At 37.4% G+C, this 19,655-nt stretch overlaps 3 protein-coding genes across 18 annotated transcripts in view; 1 reads left to right on the top strand and 2 right to left on the bottom strand.

Moving 5' to 3' along the window:
• LOC129574234 (neuronal calcium sensor 2) overlaps positions 1-11,767 on the bottom strand; it is a 94,528-nt gene extending 82,761 nt beyond the window's left edge. The window contains exons 1-3 of one of the 16 annotated variants that reach the window (XM_055455916.1): positions 11,118-11,764; positions 10,464-10,532; positions 10,219-10,393 (exon numbers count right to left, since the gene is read on the bottom strand). Coding sequence is in view for 2 of the 16 variants with exons in the window: in XM_055455906.1 (XP_055311881.1) it covers positions 379-545 (167 nt within the window). In the remaining 14 variants the exon portion in view is untranslated. Of the gene's footprint in view, positions 1-378 lie in introns of all 16 variants that reach the window. The other 15 variants (XM_055455920.1, XM_055455908.1, XM_055455907.1 and 12 more) reach the window with 15 other exon arrangements.
• A 1,199-nt stretch (positions 11,768-12,966) lies between these two features.
• On the top strand, positions 12,967-17,794 carry LOC129574233 (peroxidasin). The gene is made up of 8 exons (XM_055455904.1): positions 12,967-13,324; positions 13,538-13,627; positions 13,813-14,042; positions 14,114-14,479; positions 14,560-14,690; positions 14,783-14,952; positions 15,034-15,781; positions 16,056-17,794. Exons 1-8 carry the CDS (start codon positions 13,155-13,157, stop codon positions 17,694-17,696), a joined length of 3,546 nt encoding a protein of 1,181 aa, XP_055311879.1. The 5' UTR covers positions 12,967-13,154; the 3' UTR covers positions 17,697-17,794.
• LOC129574235 (NADH dehydrogenase [ubiquinone] 1 alpha subcomplex subunit 5) lies at positions 17,783-18,706 on the bottom strand. The gene is made up of 3 exons (XM_055455927.1): positions 18,556-18,706; positions 18,179-18,343; positions 17,783-18,104 (listed from the first exon to the last, which is right to left on the bottom strand). Exons 1-3 carry the CDS (start codon positions 18,574-18,576, stop codon positions 17,916-17,918), a joined length of 375 nt encoding a protein of 124 aa, XP_055311902.1. The 5' UTR covers positions 18,577-18,706; the 3' UTR covers positions 17,783-17,915.
• Positions 18,707-19,655: the final 949 nt, after the last annotated feature.

The raw sequence follows: 19,655 nt of genomic DNA, 5'->3' as shown, positions 1-19,655 counted from the left end.
TTGAGTGATATCTCCGTTCTGTTTCGTTTAGAATGGTTTGAAAAATGATTCGGAAAATTGGGAACTGGTACCCGATTCTATTCCGAATATTGGAATTTGAACTTTCTGCAGTTCGATCTAATTGAAACATTAAGCCACTCATTTAAGCAGCATCAACTTGACTATTTGAAAATAATTTTAGATATTGTTGTAACTGTTTTTTTTGTTCTTCTTTTCCAGTCATTTCACGGCTTGTGAGTTGAGAATTCTTTACGTATGGAGTATTTCGACATCACTCAATTTACGTCACAATATTTGAATTATTTGAAATAAAATGTGATTGGCTTAATGTTGATTTAATTTAGAAAAATTAAAATTAAATGATAGTCAAGCACTTACTTGTGTTGTATCCATGGAGAGAGAAGTTTCGGTTGAAATGACGGCAATCGCAATGTTCCAATTTTTTCACTGGCACGTGACAAAAATAGCAGCTCCACTCGTTCCGATACATATGATAGGCTCGACGACGACAATTGTGATGGTGCTGAATCACGTTTGGTTTCCATTGATGAGATGAAAATGTGATCGATCGTTGCGGGGCACAGCAATCGATGACAATATGATAAAATGCTGAACGCGAGCTGCGGTCTACACACACAAATACACACACTCACCGACGTGTGTAGCAGCCGTCAATGATCTCACGAAACGTCAAAAACGCACAATTTTGGTTTCATTTTGTTTACTCTATTCTTTCTTTTGTTTCTTTCTTTTGTTTTGTTTTATTTTGTTTTGTTTACTCGTCCGAATTATGAACAAACAAAAATTGTATCAATCCTACATCTGATGACAATATACAATAAACGCACGCATATATACTCACACTTGCTAAAAATAATTGTTTACATTTTGATATAAAAAGTATATTGCAGCAATAGTCGAAACGACCGTGCCGTTCTGTCAGCCCTATTTTAATTATTCAATTTTAATACCAACGATCGAGTAATTCATCTACATTCTGAACAAAAAAAAATCGGCGATCGTCAGAAGAGTGAAAAAGAATCGACGGACGGGGATGAAGGGGCACAAGGAAGTAATGATACAGATATCGGTATAATGTTGAAACAAGCATCGAACACAGTAGTTTACAGTGACAAAATTAACTTACAGCTCGATTGCCAATTATTTGACGAGATGTAGGTACAAGAGTGAAAAAATGTAAAAATTTCCTATTTCAATTCCGACATCGTGTTGTTTAATTATTTCGGCTAATTTTAATTGATTACATGATGTTTATTTTGCACGGCTACACTCTGCTACTATCGATGTCGATTTCTCTTTTGTCATTTTGCAAATATAGTTCATTGTAAACGAAGCAAAGGAGCTTTTTCGAAGGTGTTTTTGTTTTCAAATTTGTGTGAGCTCTTCAAATTCACTATATGAAGAAACCTATCAACTTGGAGTTAAATTAAAAAATTCGTTCATTTTAATTGATTTTCCGGAATTATTTAGCATACTTTCAGCATTTTCTTTTTTGTCTCTTGTGTTTTGGCCACACCAAGATATGTATGTCGCTGCGTCGCTTGTATTTTTTTTTCCTCCGGTGAATTTTTTTTTGACAGATTTCACCATCTTTCTTCATCAAGCAATGCACACTATCACAAAACAATTTTCCGCTTATTTTGTATTTTAAATGTTTGCCGAGGCGCTACACAATGCAAACCACCTTCTCATTTGCAGCGCCCAAACATAAGCGAAGGGATGGAGAAAAAAAAACTAATTGGAAGAATTAACGAGAATGCAACATCACGGGCAAACAGATGTGAAACAACAACAATGAAATTAAAATTGATGGCACTCACATGGATAGCAATGAATGATCAAACAAAGGTCTGGTAATGAGGAGCACACAACGGCCGACACAAAAAAACTGCACAAAAAAAACTTTCTCGCGATAAACAAACGCGCAAATAAGTAGCAAAATCATTTATGCCTGCTGTTTTCAACGGTTTTCACGTTCCAACTAAAGTCAAAAGTAATAACTTTGGCGAATTGTAGCGGGCGAATCGCTGGAAGTTTAAGTAGAATTTTTCGCTTGTGAAAATAGAGGAAGGAAATGAGCATAGAAACCGAGAGTGGGTTGAATACGAATGGCGAGCATCGAGCCACACACATAAGCAAATCAAATAGAAAAAAAACACCACCAACACCAACAACAAGCAGCGGCAATAACAGCAGCAGCAGCAGCAGCAGCAGCGATGGCGGCAACAATGAAAACTGGCAGCCAGAAGTGAAATTGTGTTATTATTTTTTTTCGTTTTCTTCGCGAAAGTGAGCCAAAAACACGCAATCCACATTCTACTTTTGCTTAACGTATAAAAGTTGGCAGTAACAAATTATTGAAGAAGCTAAACGTAAGCCTGACGAAAAGAACGACGGCCAAACAAGAATTCTGTTTTTCGGCCAGAATGTGTGTATGAAATAATTTTAACTATACTGTTTAACACACACACATGCCTTGATTACAATGATATTAGGATGGGCAATTGCTATTTCCCATTGGCCAAGCTTTCCCTTCCTTTGCTCGTTCTGAACTCTGTGTCGTTCTCGTTGTTCGGACTGTTTGCGCTACAGGCATTATATGCGGATCACGGGCTCTGTGTTGGCAACCCACGGCCATTTCAACACTTTGAACACCTGGCAATGATAATGTGTAGAAATTGTTGTTCTTAACCATTCCCTTTCCCTCCCTCTCTCTCTCCGTCTGTCGGTATGTCTATCTCTATCTATTTATCTTTACGCCATGTTTGCTATGCTTTCATATTCTTTTAACGGAGCCAAGCCACGGCGTTTGTTTTGGCATACGACTATACAATAGATACCAAATGAAACAGTGTTTGCATTCATTGGCCATTTAACACGGAAACTTAAAAGCAAGGTGCGCCTTCGAAACGTCCAGTTCCTTCTTTAGATACCATTTAGTAAAACCTTCAAACCATTATAAGAAAGATTACATAAATGAGTATTCATAGCGACGACCCTCTCTTCTCTCGTCTGTGAATGCATTACATTTCATTTTATCGTGAGCTAGGTGACAAGGGAGGCAAATCAGTTGCTATGTTTCTATTTTCTTGATACAGACGATTTTAACATAAACATATCGTTCTGGAGCTTTTTTTTAGCTACATGAAATATTAATATAATATGCACAAACGCCCACACAAAAGCGCGCGTAATTATCATAAATTCGGGTATTTTTAGGTTCATATGCGCTGCTTAGATTTGATGAAACGTGGATTCATCGCATCAACATGTGAAGACTCACTATGTATCTTTAAGGTGGCTACTTCAACAAAACCATTACTCATGCAGCTGTTTTTGTTCATTAGCTGCTCCTTAATTGGAATTTATTTCCAATTACCAGTTCAAGTCTCTGTGCACTATGCATCTGCAATGGCCAATATAAATTCAATTGAACAAATAGATTTATGTAAAATGAATGGGAAAAAAACTTGAAAAAAGCGCAACGCTTAAATGTACTTGGCCTTAAAGAGTACGATACCGCATTCTCGCATTGCTATTATAGCAAAAAAGTTGTGCGCGTGTGATATAAACAATAAAACCAATGGGAAAATCCCTAAGCGCTTCCAACTAATGGAATTTGCATGGCATCATTTTGGCTCTTGTTCTGGCCGTTCGTGCTGTTTTTATTGCCCGCTATAATGACGGGGCTGATGGCGTTTGGTTGTGATTTGTATTCTTGAAAAATTGAGTATGTGTGTGTGTTTTGGCGAGCTTTTCAAATGCTCGTGTGTTCGTGGCACTGGCGTCGCGTAAATAAATTCTTGAAAGGTTGAATAAAGATCTGCTTGGGGTGTTATTGATTGTGACTGGTCGGTTCGTTGCACATATTTTAATAAATCTTTGTGTAATATTGCTATTAATCGTCCTCATGGGTTCTTTGTCCTATTCGTCGGCAAATTGACTCTCAGCCATCTCATCTTTTTCCATCCGAAAAATATGATTGTCATAAAAATGATTATACTTGTTAGCTGACTGGGCATGTGAATGGTGCGTGGCAAAGCTGAATGAAATATAGAAATCGCATTAATTTGCCCACTTTTGTAAATTGACTGTGATTAACTAGAGTTCAATCGTTGTACACACAATGAAATCGAAACGACTAAACACAGTGATTCAGTCGAAAGCCCAATGAGACTGTGGGCCTGTGAAAAGGAAAAATGGGAATACGGGAACCAGTGTGCCAGATAAAAGATTTTGAATCAAGAAATTGGCCGTCTTCTTTGGTCATTGACAATTTTCAGTAAAAAAAAATCGCGTTCCAATGCCCATCGGATTTTAAAACAGTTTCATATACTGCTGCAAAGGTCTCATATATACATACGATATAAGTACGAATTTACTCAAATGTACACTACATCAATTACGCATTCCTCCTATTTTCTCCGTCCAAGCGATGATTAACATCGTAGCAAATCCATCATATGCCATTTCGATGGCCAATTTCTTGAATGCCGGATTCTTTTGTGCCAAATGCAATGTGTTCGAATGGAAGATGACATCGAATACGGCACAAATCACCTTATTTTTTTATCAAAATCATGTTTCGGTTTCGATTGCACATACGGTAAGCTCCAGTTCTTTTCCCCCGTTTTCGCATCGAAACCACATTGACTGAGCAAATTCGCCACTCGCTTCGTGTCTTTTTTTTTATTGGTCTTTTGTGCGTATTTTTCGTTTTTTCCATTTCAAATTGCTTAACTTTTGGTGTTTACACGTAATGCGTATCTGTAGACATTTGATACGTGCATGAAAATGTATACACAGTTCTGAACCATTAAAATGTTTAAGCTCATGTGAGCTGTTCGCTTTTCCCAGCTCTCATTCTCTGTTCTGTATGCGATGAATCCAATGGAAAAAAACTTCTGATGCCGCAAAATGTTGTGTATATATGTAGATAATTTGTCACAAAGGGCGTCTTAGAAACCATCAAGGCGCACTCCTTTTACAACGATAGTGTATTCACCATTTCACTATGCCAAAAGAGATATAAATTGGCAAGAAAATGCACTTGAATGTACAACAAGATACATCACATTTGTACATCCCAATGGCCTGTATTTTTTTTTCCTTCCTTCGGATCCTTCTTTGTCCTTGCTTTATTCTCATATTGCAAGTTTAATTTTTATTTTTTATGGGCTGCACACGTGCCGTATTGCTTAATGTACTGTATTTTCGCCTCCCACATTTACTTTAGAATCGAATTTTACTTTTGATCACACTCTCATGCCGAAAAAGTCAAATGTGTTGATGAATTGTCCAGCATAGTTCAGCATAGTTCAGCATAGTTCAGCATGAACATGAAATGAACCATTTTAGCGATTATGTATACGCTGAAAATAGGCCCATACAATCAGCTTCCTTGTTGTGTTAGTGCTGCTTTGAATTTTGTTTCTCTCCAGAGAGAGAGATGTTTGCGAACCGAGTGCGGATAGTTTTCATCTCTTTTGAATTGATTTTAAACATCAAATACCATTAACTGTCCACATGAAAGTGTTAAAAAGGTATGCGATAATAGGTAGTTTGGCAAATGTTTTAACTTCACTGAAGATATTTATTAAAATTATTATAGCGTCTCCTTTGGCATGGCTTTCGTCTGCATTCGATTCTTGGCACATTCACCACATTTCAACGTCATTGCAAACTATTTTCCCGTATACTTTTATTTTTCACATGCTCGTGACGTTTGTCTGGCAAAAAGCCTTTTGTGTCTGCCACAACGCTGTGAAGCACAATGTTATTATATTCAACAGATCCAAAACCTTTCAGAGTTCTGTTTGTCCCTATCGGAAGTTCACTAACATGAATCATGAATGACGTTTGAAATGCCATTTTTGACAAATACCATTTCCAATATTTGGGTAAACCTTGTAACGAAATCATTTAATCAAATTTCCAAACTCTACCGTATAGATGCCGCTAGAGCATCATTTGCTGAATATCTTCCATTTACGATTCATGTTGTTGGTCTGTCAGCTGTGTGATGTACAACTTCAAACTGTATGCAATTTATATCAGCTCTTTGTCAATTCGGACTAGCACCGGGATTCATGAGGCAAACTTCCCTTTATGCATTTCATATGCAAAAATGCAGCACCGCTTTTTCCGACTAAACCTTAGAGCGAATTTTTGTCCCTTCGTTGCATAAAAATGAACACATCATTGTCATTGTTGTTTTTTTCTTCGCGTTCGGTTCGTGTCATTTCTTTCCGATGTGCATTTCTTTTCTTTTTCTTCTTCTTCTTCTTTAATTTGCGATGTAAGTTTTTGGGCGTTCGACATTTTTGCGCCGTTTCTTTTCTAACGTTTGTTGTTATTTTCTTCTTCTCTCGTTGCCTTTTTTTACATTTGTTTGGCTTTGTTAAGACGGTGTAAAGACTAATGTTGCAAATGAAGCAATTCATTCGCGCACAAGTGTTTCGTTTTTTTCCTTCAAATTTATATGACTGGTGGTCGAGACACATTCAGTCTGCGTTCTTCTTATGTTCCTTCTTTTTTAATTGTCACACATCAATTTAACAAGCCAAATGTAAAGAATCACGCGACATACATCATTCAAATGCCGATGTAATGCCATTATGAAATTCCCTATTCCAATTCTGTTCTCGCTTTCAATCTCACATACGCTTTCAGTGGCATTTTGGTGGAAAGGATGAAATTTGTCTGCTGCTGCTGCTGCTGGTGGCTCGGTATGCATATTTCCGAGCGGCAAAACAAATGAGCAAAAGCCCCTTTCATGAATAGAACAGCGAGCAGTAAAATGATTGTCTTATATGCCCAAAACTCATAAAGAGACTTTCGACAGTATATGACGCAGTCGGATCAGTAATGACTAAGCGGAGAGATTATAATTGAATTGAAATGTAAACAACGCGCTGAAGAAGCAATCCTATGAAATGGCATTGCCACTGTGTGCTAATTTAAGTAAGACAACGCATCAAACAACAACGACAAAAGACGATGACGATGACGACGACAACAACGACAACGACAACGACGACGACAACAACGACGACAACAACGACGGGAAAGCGAACGAGCGAGCGAACGAATGAAAGAGAACGGTACGAAATGAATAGAAGACAAAGTTGAGCTTACCGAATTTCTGAGCATAAGTCAAATTAATCGTGATGTTACAAAAATAAACAAACAAAGTTTTAATAGAACAAAACCGAATCCGAGCGCAACTTTCATACCAGCCGAACAGTAGCTATGTGGCATTGCGATTGAAGCGCCACAATTAACCAATGAAGGAACGCATCAATGTGGAAATGTCGCAAACTATTTGAAGTAACAATACAAATATTGAACGAAATATTCAAATTGGCATCACATATGGCAATCGCCGTTTAGCAATGTAAATAAAATGCCGTCAAGCAGCAGCTAAATCAGCAACAATGCCGGGAACGCGACGATGTTGTCGATTGAATTTCGAATTCACTCGCTGCCGAAATATGCGAAAAACTATAGGTTTGCATTAACAAAACATGATGAGATGATATTTTCGCATCCAATGCAAACATTGCTACTCATTTTTGTCGCCTGAAAATTACCCACATATATGTAATCAAAATAGTGTTTGCCCTTTTTCCTGTCATTCGTTGTTCGTTTCTTTTGAAAATATATTTCGCGGGCACTTGTATGTGTTTGGCTTTTTCGTGTGCCTTGATTTTATTGCATATATTTTGACGGTCGCTTCGCTTATTTTATTGTTGTACTAAAATTGAGCTGCTTATCGGGGATCGCGGAGCTTAGCCTCATATCATGTGCGAGAACAATTTTGGTGTGTTGTCTTCAACTATTTTGGCATTACGATAAACATGTTTTCATGCTCATTTCCGGAAAATCGATCTAATAACTAGCTGCCGACACACCGAGAATTATATAGAGAGGGAGGAACAGAGGGAGAGAGAAACCGCTTAGCCCAGTTTTCAACAATGATGATGCATGAGATTCAATTCCATTTTTTGAGTCATACGAGATAATGTCTCTTTTTTGTTCTCTTTTATTTGCTACCGGTGGTTCATAACCATTTTCTCATTCATTGAAAAAACAATATAAAGAAAAAGAATACGTTAAATATGTTCAGCGGACTTCTACTCTCGCATTCATTTGACATATTCTATGATTGACTCAGATATTGGCGCTATTTCTGCCAGTGAAGTCATTTTTCCTTGTATGTAATTCAATACAAAAAATTTGATTCACATAAATACATATGTACGAACGTGCGTCGTTTGTTCAGCTACTCGATACAAATGTATAAGTGTATTATTGCTTGATGGTATGATATGTGAGATAAAACAATCGCAAAACGCACGTAAGCTTTCATCGCCAAAAATGAATAGCAGAAATATAAAAAAAAATCATTTATCACGTTGACATCGTTCACTCCATATTTGCTTGGCTTATATATTGTATAGAAATTCGCACATCTTTTTTTTTTACTTTTTCAAGTTGTTTTTGATCCTTCTCTTTTCTTGTAGCTAATACTTACATGTTCATTTCTGTGAACTGGCTGCGATCTAATTTGTCACAGTTGAGATGAGCTGCTGGGATAAACGTTGAATGGCTATTCAGAAATGGTGAGCAAAAATGCAGCCGGTACAAAATAGAATATGCCTCGAAGACATTGCGCTAATATTCATGGTGGATGTCATTTTTCAAAAAATAAATTGTAACCTACCAAAACTGATTTAAAATCGTATGCGTTCATGCGCATTGGTTAAAAAATTCAATTTCAGTATTTCAATCCACACCGAATTTGCACTAAGCGAGCAACGCGGCAAAAACTACTAGAGACAGACACAATAAGAAAAAACACACAACAGATATATATTGAACTCTTGAAGTGAGACCAAACCGCTAGGAGTGTGTGGAACCCACTACAGAACGATTTTATGGGAATATGTTTTTTTTTTCAAATCAGAAATGAATGGAATGTGTTATTTATGTTTGAATTTTGTTGGTGGGCAAACGCACCATAATAATATAAGTCACATATTGCGGCTACCAATATAATGCCGCTATATGACAATTTGATAAATCTTTAGTGCTACAGACGTTTCACGTTGTCCAAAATGGTGATCATAAATGAATAGTGGTAATTTTGTCTATTGCCCCTTGCTTCTATACATAAAGATTCCATATTAAATCGTTCTCAGTTTGCGAAGTGTTCTATCTCAAACACAGATGTTTGAATTGTCGGTACGGTATTGGTTACAAATTCTCACATGTTGTGTTTGACTGAGAATTTGCTTGGTTTTGCGTCACTAAAGGTAAATCTATATAATAAGTGTGGTTTTTTTTGTTGTTGTCAAGTGTCGACACATAAAAGCAGACACATTGATACACACACAAATCCATTATGAATTGTGAATGGTGCATTGCAATCGTGCAATAATAACAGAGCACATACAGTGTGTGACATTTCTTGGCTTGCATCTCGGACGAACAGCCGCACATAAGAAAAATCGAAGAAGAAGGAGAAGAAGTCAAGAAAAAAAATGTATCTCATTCGAATTGGCATCGACGATGATATTTTTTTTTAATTGAAAAAAGAAGGAAAAAAAAATATCCGTTCGCATTTTCACTTAGCTCGTTCACGATCGTTTTCACCGGAATGCATTGAACTCTTAGCATATTGCTATGATTGATATATGTGAGTGGTGAATGCGATTTCTAGTAGACCATACATGTCTTCCACATGCGATCAATTTGTACTCTTGTAAAGTATGGTGCATGCTATACACCAAATGTGTGAAGTGTGATATGAAAGAAAAAAAAACAAACAAACACACAAATGATATGTGAATCTAGATGAGAAAAGGTTATTTAACATGAAACGCGAACGAATTTCTTATCTTAACAATATCTGTATCAGAAACTTTACCCAAGTTATTCATGCATTTTTTTTGGGTATCATTTCTTCCCTTTCTTCCCCCTCTTTTTCACTCGTTCTTTTTTATCTAGCAAATAAATCTATTGTTTACTATGCCTCGCACGAAATTTGACAGAAAAATGTTCAAGAAACCGTATGAAATAAGGCCATGTAATCAAATTGAAAGGAGATGTTCTTCCGTTCGTCTTGGGTAATCGGATAAAAAGCTTTGAATAATAATTTAAGATTTCGTTTAAAGAAAATGCAAAAATACATACATAATTTACGTTTGGGTTGATGTTTATAGGTGCGTCTTTTCTCTCATTCCTTCATGTGTTGTTTTTTGGTTGTTGTTGTTGTTATGGCTAGCTGGGATATATGTCTCTTTCACCCTTGTTCTCTTCGTTGATGTTTTCGCTCGATTTTACTCGTTCTACTTGCAATAATTTCTCTCTGTAATATTTTTATGATTACTGTTCAGTTTCTCAGAGATTTTCGGCTTATGTTGTTTTCAATGTTTTACTTATTCGATGATGAGACACATTTGAATCACTAAAAATACGTCGTTTCTCATATGTGCACTTATTCACTGCTTTAGCACACAATCAAGAACCAGAAACGATATGTGAAAAATAAGTTTGAAGAAAAAAGACCAACAAAAATCTTTATTTTTTCAACAATAACTGCATACAGATCTGACTAAATGACGAGCAATTTAATCAAATACATAAATACATGCCGATATTCGATTCAATCGCAACGATGATAGAAAAAAGGTGGGGAATCAAATAAAATCAAACTGAAAGGATGAATTTGAAAAGAAAACGCACGCACACACAATTTGGCAATATTGACAAAAACAAGAGTATTCGTTGTTTCGTCGTCTTCTCCTTCTTTTATAGCAAAATAACTGAAAAGCACAACAGTTTCAACTAAATCGGTACACAATCACATCACTAATTGATTGATTGAATTTAAAATGGAACTTCGGTTTGCATTACAGCTGACCAAAACAAAAGAAACGAACGATAAAACCGAATATGTGAACAGAAAAAATAATGATTTGACAACGGACGCATTAAGGTAATTTGTGAACAATTTAATGGACACAAAACCACTGAAAATGAAAATTAAAACTATTTACAACACAAGGCAGAATATATGAGACAACAAAAACCTTTTTTTTTCGCTATACTGTTTCGTTTAGTTGGATTAATAATAAATCAAAGTATGAAATCACACATGCACATACACACATTTTGTGTTTTTATTTCTATTTGCAGCTGAATTTTGGGAGATTCGGTATTGTTATGATTCCCTTTAGCTGGTCCATCAATTGCAGATAGATTCGGTGTGATTTTTTTGTTCTTTTTTCCTTTATAATACGCGAATTATTTACTAAAATGCCTTTTTATGTTGGAATTAAATAAAAAAAAAGGATTACTTAAAAACAATTCAACTAAAGAAGCAATGAACTGGTTGATTTCACTGTATATTTAAATTCCGTATTGCAATGGTTTTCGTCGTATGCTTTGTAGTCTTTTTTGTATAGATTATTTCTTTTTTCTTTTTTCTGTTTGCAGAATAGAACACTAAACTAACTTTTTGACAGATGATTATTTTTGCATATTACTCGAGAGTTATTTTCATTTCGTTCTATTTGGTCGCATTACATTTGTCGTGGATGTGCAACGGTGTGCGTGCGTTTCTCGTACGCTGTACGTCCGTGCTTTATCGTTGTATGCGTGTATATTGCAGCATTAGGAGACAGGCGAAACCGCGCGTTACTGTATTTGGGATTATATGTACACATTTTTTTTTCTTCTCTCGTGTGTTGCTTTTGCCTTCGCTTGCTGTTGTTGTGTACTCGGCGAATGCTATGTATTGGGTCTCTGTGTGTGTTATGCGCCTTTCTCGTTGTTCGGTATTATCGTTTTTGGCCTGTTTGTATTTGTATATCGCACGGAATACGGAATACGGTTTGGCATTTACACACATAGGCACATCAGCTCAGCGCAATACGCAGTTCGTATATTTATCTCATGCTACGCTCTTGCTACATGTGTTGTATGATATTGCCGTACGAGTGTGTCACATTCCGTGTGTGCTAAACCTGTTTATGTGTGCATACACGTACCGATTTTGACGGACGGACGGACGACCAATTTCGAGTTTTTGGTTTTGATGTTGCGCGTTGTGTGTTACATATCGCAAAGGCCCGCTAACTTACCATTCGCATAATGTTTGAACAGTTACTGACTTTAGAAGCGAACGATATTCAACTTAAAGGAATGGAACGGTTACCAAATAAAAACGCGCCCCATACACACAATTTTGCTGGGTGGTTTCGGTGCGTTTCATCTTCTTTTTTTGCGATATTTTGTGCTGAAAATGTATCAGGCGATTTTAATCCTGCTGGTAAACGCCCTCTTCCTTTGCACAATGCTCATTGCTCAAGCCTTTTTTTTGTATTAGGACGACATGCGATATTCATCTGTTTCACTTTATTTGCGGCTCGATGCGGCTGATTGAATTTAAGACGATGAATATTCGTTTGCCAGTGATTACAGTAGGGAGACAATTTTGGCTGATTTTAATTTTCTCTACAATAATCATCGGAAGATGTGGCACTCGGCTCCGTGTATTCTTCGTTCTGACACGCTGAATGCCGGACGCACATGTTTTCATCAGTTTGATAAATTCTACGAATTTATGCCCAGAGACAAGATCGGTTTATACGGTAGAACGAGATATCGCATCTTTTTCGAGTGGCCGCATAAAATATCACGTCGCTTGAATGTTTAAGCCTCATTTTTTTTTCTTCAAACTAGTAGCACTTGACTTGGCCTAAATGCCACATCACAATTGAATATGTGATAAGAGTATACGTTGGCTATAGGCAGTACAACAAAATAACTAATTATGACCGGAAAAATGATATGAATATCCGTTTATTAAAGCGCGTCCAGTTTTTAAATACTCTTTTTTTTATCGTTAAATGAATTCTTTAAATATTAGTATTTTTTACATCCTTTGCATCCATTGTTTGGTGCGCACATGATTTAAGATAACGCAAGCCATACATGAAGCTCGGTGCTTGAGGTTCTGTATTTATTGTGGTTCTGGATATTACAACAGATTAGTCAAGTCTGATGCAACCTATCGGACGCATCATCATTTACCCACTCGCATTAAGTAATAAAGAATAAAAGCAATGACCCGTGGATTTTCGAGTAGAATATACCTATGGCTTTTCATAGTTTTGGCTGTTTCACAACAAATAGTGACATGCCCAAGTGAATGCCGTTGTGCCGAAGGACAAGCTCATTGCCGACGCTTAGCTGCTTCGAGACTCGCGCAGTTGCCACGAGACACACGCATTTTGTAAATATTTTGAGAATTGTTTCTCAACGAAAATTAACGACCAATCATCAGTTAAAACAATTTAATGGTTATGTATCGACTTGCTATTCTGATACAAACTACAACAACAATAAATAACCATTAATTGTTGTTTTCAAAATTCCCCATTTCTTCTATTTTTTTCTAAATTCATTTGTTTAAAATTTCCGTCTTTTCATTTTATTCTCCAATCAGAGTTTTGCACAACACCGATTTGCAACGTTTAGAGCAGGTTCAATTCGCATCTCTGTTAGCAGATGTTGTGGCAACTAAATTGGAAAGATTGTAAGTACCATTAAATTGAATCAAGTGTAAAGAAATAATCGTATTCACTTGATTACTGTAATTTGCCGTCTCAGCGCTTATAGCGAACTAATAAATTTTTTTGTGTGTTTGTTTTTTTTCTTAACCAAAATCTGCGATTTACTATTTCATGGATTCACTACGCACCATTTGTATTCGTAAATAAGGGAGCTCTTTCACAATAACATCGTTCATTTGCCACCGAACACATTCGACGGCCTGTCAGCACTTCAGTACTTACGAATTGATAGGAATGCCATAAATTGCGACTGTTCCACTTTGGAGCTCATCAAACGGTTTGACGAAAATCGCGCTCGAGCACATATCACTTGTGATGCCCCACAGCCATTGCGCGGGAAAAACTTGAATCACATCAGTGAAACGGAATTAAGATGCGGTAAGAACTGGATGCACTAGTTTTATTTCATGGCAAAATTTGACGAAATTCGACTTGTTGTCATTCTTTAGATGTTACGGGCAATAACTTAAAGTTATCGGGAAAAGATGGAAATTCAATGTTCTTGTGCCATACCGAAGATGACTTGAATTTGGATGAGTTTGAAACAGATGTCGACTATGATGAAAGTCAATCGACAGTTTCATTTGATATACAGAATTTGGCTGTCAATTTCATCGGTGAACATGAGTGCGTATTCAGTGAAGTGCCGCGGGGATTCAGAAACGAGCATGTCAAACTAATGGTGACTACTGAAGCAAATGCGCTCAATCAGGTTACAGCCAAAATAGAATTTAAGGCTGAACTCCTTGTTGAACGCGGAACCACTGACAATACACAAATCGACGATGATATTTATATCAATTGCCCAAAATCAGGTACAGTAAATGTGAAAAATTGAAATGATGATAGTAAAAAAAATTTAAATTTTAAAAATTTATCATGTTGTTTAACCCAGGCAAATTTGTATGCAGTTCTGAGAAACAATCTGAAAAGCCGAAGTTTGTCAGTGAACCATTTGATATTGATGCGTATGAAGGAACGACAATTGAAATTCCATGCGAAGGAAAAGGCAATCCGAAACCAGAAGTAAGTATTGAAAAGGAAATTCAACAAATAACCCAAAGCTTTACTCGGAAGAAGACAAATTCCTTATTCGTAAAATAAATAAATATCCGCAGGTTCAATGGAAGAAAGATGGTCGAACACTCGTACAAAATGTGAATCATCGCATCGGTGTCAGTGGTAGTTTGTTTATAAAGAAAATAACGGCACAACAAGCTGGCCGCTATGAGTGTACCCTCCGGAATAGTTTGGGTCGAATCAGCGCATCGGCACTCATAACCGTCAAGTAGGAAATCAAAACAATTAACAGAAAACCTAATAAAAAATATAATTTCCTTTTATCCCCTCCTCACTTCCCAAAAAACAGAAACAAGGATGTGGCAGCACCGAGCGAACAAGTGATTCGGGTGGCATTTTCAGATGCGGCTCGAGAAGTCGACACTGCCATTAATCAAACGATGGCCTATCTTTTCGATCCGAAGTCGAAACGCCATCATGGTGACCTCTTCAAAATTGCCCGATATCCAAGAGGGAATGCACGCGAATTGGCACGAGCCTCAGAAATATTCGAACGAACACTAGTAAATTTGAGAAAGCGAGTCGACGGTGGTGCCATATTACAATTCGATGCAATCGATTTCAACTACAAGGACATTTTCAACGCCGAGCAATTGGATTTAATCGCCCAACTGTCCGGTTGTATGGCGCATCGAATCAAACCGAATTGCTCGGCCAACATGTGCTTCCATTTGAAATATCGTTCAGCTGATGGTACCTGCAATAATTTAGAGCATGCAATGTGGGGATCGTCATTAACTGGATTCAGACGTCTTGCCAAACCAATTTACGAAAATGGCTTCAGCACACCAATCGGATGGGACAAGGAGCGTTTATATCATGGTTATCGCAAACCAAGCGCACGTCTCGTCTCAACGGAAGTTATTTCAACAAAGGAAATTACACAGGACGATAAAATCACGCACATGGTTATGCAATGGGGTCAATTTTTAGATCACGATTTAGATCATGCAATTCCATCAGTCAGTTCGGAGAGCTGGGACGGAATCGATTGCAAAAAAACATGCGAAAATACCGCACCATGCTACCCAATTCAGGTTTTACTAAGAAAAATTTGTAGTGTGTGGTTGAAGGAAAATGTGGGAACACATGAGCAAGTCCGCAGCATGGTAACATAAGGTATCAGTAATGTGACATGACTTTAGTAGCTGTCCATCTAAATCAATGTTGCCTTATTATTCCTTGGAATGGCTTAGAAAATTAAGATTTGTATGCCTGTATTCCCACTTTTTCGCTCAGCCCTACTTTAAAAGAAATTATTACATTTCTTAATGAATTTCCAATGATTTCTCTCCACAAATGTTGTCACAGGTGCCACCGAATGATCCACGTGTCACAAATCGTCGTTGCATCGATTTGTTTAGATCGAGCGCAATTTGTGGCTCCGGAATGACATCGATTCTCTTTGACACAGTTCAGCATCGTGAGCAAATAAATCAATTAACAGCATACATTGATGCGTCTCAAGTGTACGGTTATTCGTACGAATTTTCTCGTGACCTGCGTGACTTCAATCCAAATGTTGGTTTATTACGGACTGGCGTAAATTTTCCGAATCAAAAGTCGATGTTGCCATTCGCCTCACCGACCGATGGCATCGACTGTCGTCGCGATGTCGAAGAGAGCAAGATGAATTGCTTCACCGCTGGCGACATTCGGGCCAATGAACAAGTTGGCTTGACGGCAATGCATACGATATGGTTGCGCGAGCACAATCGAATCGCTGCCGAATTGAAAGAAATCAATTTCCACTGGGATGGTGAAACATTGTACCAGGAAGCTAGAAAGATTGTCGGTGCGCAAATGCAATTGATAACATATGAGCGATGGTTACCAATCGTTCTAGGACCGGAAGGTATGGAAATGCTTGGCCCATACCAAGGATACGATCCATCTGTTGAAGCAAGCATTTCAAATGAATTTGCAACGGCTGCACTTCGATTCGGCCATTCGTTGATCAATCCAATTTTACATCGACTCAACGAAACTTTTGAGCCCATCGAACAAGGACATTTGGAGTTGCATCGTGCATTCTTCGCTCCATGGCGTCTCGTTTATGAAGGTGGTGTTGATCCACTGATGCGTGGTATGTACAGTGTTCCAGCAAAATTGAAAAAACCATCGCAAAATCTCAATACGGAACTGACCGAAAAATTATTCTATAATGCTCATGCTGTAGCACTTGACTTGGCCGCTATCAACATTCAACGTGGTCGAGACCATGGCATTCCCGGCTACAATGAATATCGTGCCAAGTGCAATTTAACCGTTGCCAAAACCTTTGATGACTTGAAACACGAAATAACGGATGCGAATATTCGGGCCAAGCTCAAGCAGTTGTATGGCCATCCAAGCAATATTGATTTGTTTGTTGGTGGTATTCTGGAAGATCAAGTGGAAAATGGAAAAGTGGGCCCATTGTTCAGATGCATTTTAATTGACCAGTTCAAGAGACTCCGCAGTGGAGATCGTCACTGGTATGAAAATCCATCGTCCTTTACGCCGGCACAGTTGTCTCAAATTAAAATGGCATCACTGGGACGCGTTTTATGTGACAATGGCGATAACATTACACAAATCACCGACAATGTCTTCTTTTTGCCAAGCACACAAGGGGGATACAAATCCTGCAATGAAATTCCAAAAATGAACTTAAATGTTTGGTTGAACTGCGATAAATGCTCAGCACATCAAGATCCGTCAACATTTTATGCAGATCCGAATTTGTCGCGTCAAAGTCAAACGGCATCGAGAACCAGACGTGATGTGAGTAGTACAGAAGAAACTGCAGATGATATGGAACCATCGAAGCCATTGCCTATCGAAGACTCTTTCGACAACAAAACTGAAGACTTAAATGAACTGCAGAATATTCGCTCAGCATTGAACTCCATTCAAGCTACAATTACTGACTTGCAAGCACGCATCATACAGTTAGAATCAAACAAGTAATTTTCCTACAGAAATGTCCCTTTAAATTTGTATACCAAAAGTCATGTATGCCTTCTTACACTGAGCAAATAAAGACAAATCATAAATATTCTATGAAATTGGTTGCCTATTCTTTTATTCGACTTAACATTTTACACAGTCACTCGGTTGTCACTTGGATATTAAGCATGTAACTGATTTTTGTTTTGGTTTTTTATACATTGCGAATGGTAAAAATGCTTAGGATTGTGGTTGGATCTTTGCTGGTGGCCAATCCCATTGTCGAGCTGGTGCTTGCCGGGCAAGAGGCTCCCATGGTTTCCACGATAAGAATTTTCGTGCCAGCAGCAATTCGTTTTCAGCTTGAACCAGTATCTCTTCAACTTGACCGCAGCCGATTTTCGTCTCAATATCAGCCACGTCTTGTGTCTAAAATAAGGAATAAAAATCCCGTTTATTCAATTGGAAGTGAATTGAATGTGAAATGTACCATTTGCACATACCGTAGCTACAACATGGGCTCGTTCACGAATGATTTTCTCTGTGTTGACACGATAAGCAGCCGTTTCTGGCATCTGAGCCAATGCACGCAATGTTTTACCATAAAGACTAGCCAATTGATGGTGAGGATTCTTCGACACCACTAAACCCGTTAAACCGGTCGAAATCTGAAATTCAATTAGCAAATAATGTTATCCATTATCAATTATTTTCATGCTAACAACAAGGTGCTAGACTAGTAGAGTGTGACATTTATTTTGATTGTGTAACACTCTGGTAAATAGTCGCATTGTTTTCTCTAAAATTCATATAAATCGAATACAACATAAATGATTTTTAATTATGTCATGATAGAGCTTTGGTTGCTATATTCACTCACCTTTTTCACTGCACCGGACATTTTAAACTAAATTCCAGCAGAATTTGATTCAAAATACACAATTTCTATATGATGAACGAATTGCTTTGATAGAGAAAAATATTGCGACCATTGAATATGTCACAATACAATGTGTCAAAAATAACGAGCCAACCATTGCCCCTAAACACCATCTATTGATGAAACGAGAAACTATGGCGCAAATTTCGTGAATTGAAGGTCTATTTAATTAAGAAGTTTTCATCGTTCAATGTTATACAAATTTGAACAACTTAAAAACGTTATTGGCGTTAAAGAAAAAAACATCCAATGAAGTATATTGATATCAGCGTTTGGTTAAGATATCTATCTTATGCCCGTTGTAAGTGGTTCGGATTTAATTAAATCCAAAAATTTAATTTCCAACTTTGCAAAAACAGCCAAAAAATGGAAGCTGATTGGGTAGGACGTAAAATTTGGGCGAAAACAAGAAAAACTGGCCTTTTGAGTACACCCGATAAGCCTTATGGGGCCTTGAAATCATGATTTTCCCGAATTTCGTTAAATCGTAAAGATTTAACTTTCAAGTGCGGGATTTAAGCATTTTTCACGCAAAACCATGTTGCAAATAAGTCAAAAATTGTTGGAAATGACCGAAAAATTCTAAATCAGCAAAAAACCCAACCACTTTGTACGTTTTTTGAGTCCAAATATGCAAAAATATCATTTTTCGTATATTCTCAACATTTAATATTCAAATGCGGGATTTAAGAATTTTTCACGTTAAACAGTGAGTCAAATAAGGCAAAAGTTGTGGAAAATGGTCCGAAAAATCTAAATCAGTAATAAAAATCAAGCACTTCTGACCATTTTTGGGTTCAAATAGGCAAGAATATCAGTTAACGGAAACCCTCAGTATTTCACTTTCACATTATGGTGAATTTTTTTAGGAAATCTCGTTTTTCGACAGTCTGCCCATCCAAAACTTCTAGCCAGCTTCAAATCAAGCGCCGAAAGCCTTATCTGTGGCTTGTTTATGGGAATTTCAGGTCAGCACAAGATTTAGATAGGTAAATGAGTTTTTCATGAAACCATGAAAGTAAAATCCCAATAGAAACCCC

This window comes from Sitodiplosis mosellana, unplaced genomic scaffold, assembly GCF_009176505.1.
Source record: "Sitodiplosis mosellana isolate CC-2019 unplaced genomic scaffold, AAFC_SMos_1.0 Smas_scaffold_6150, whole genome shotgun sequence".
Taxonomy (NCBI): Eukaryota; Metazoa; Arthropoda; class Insecta; order Diptera; family Cecidomyiidae; genus Sitodiplosis; species Sitodiplosis mosellana.
This window is presented reverse-complemented; position numbering and strand designations above follow the sequence as displayed.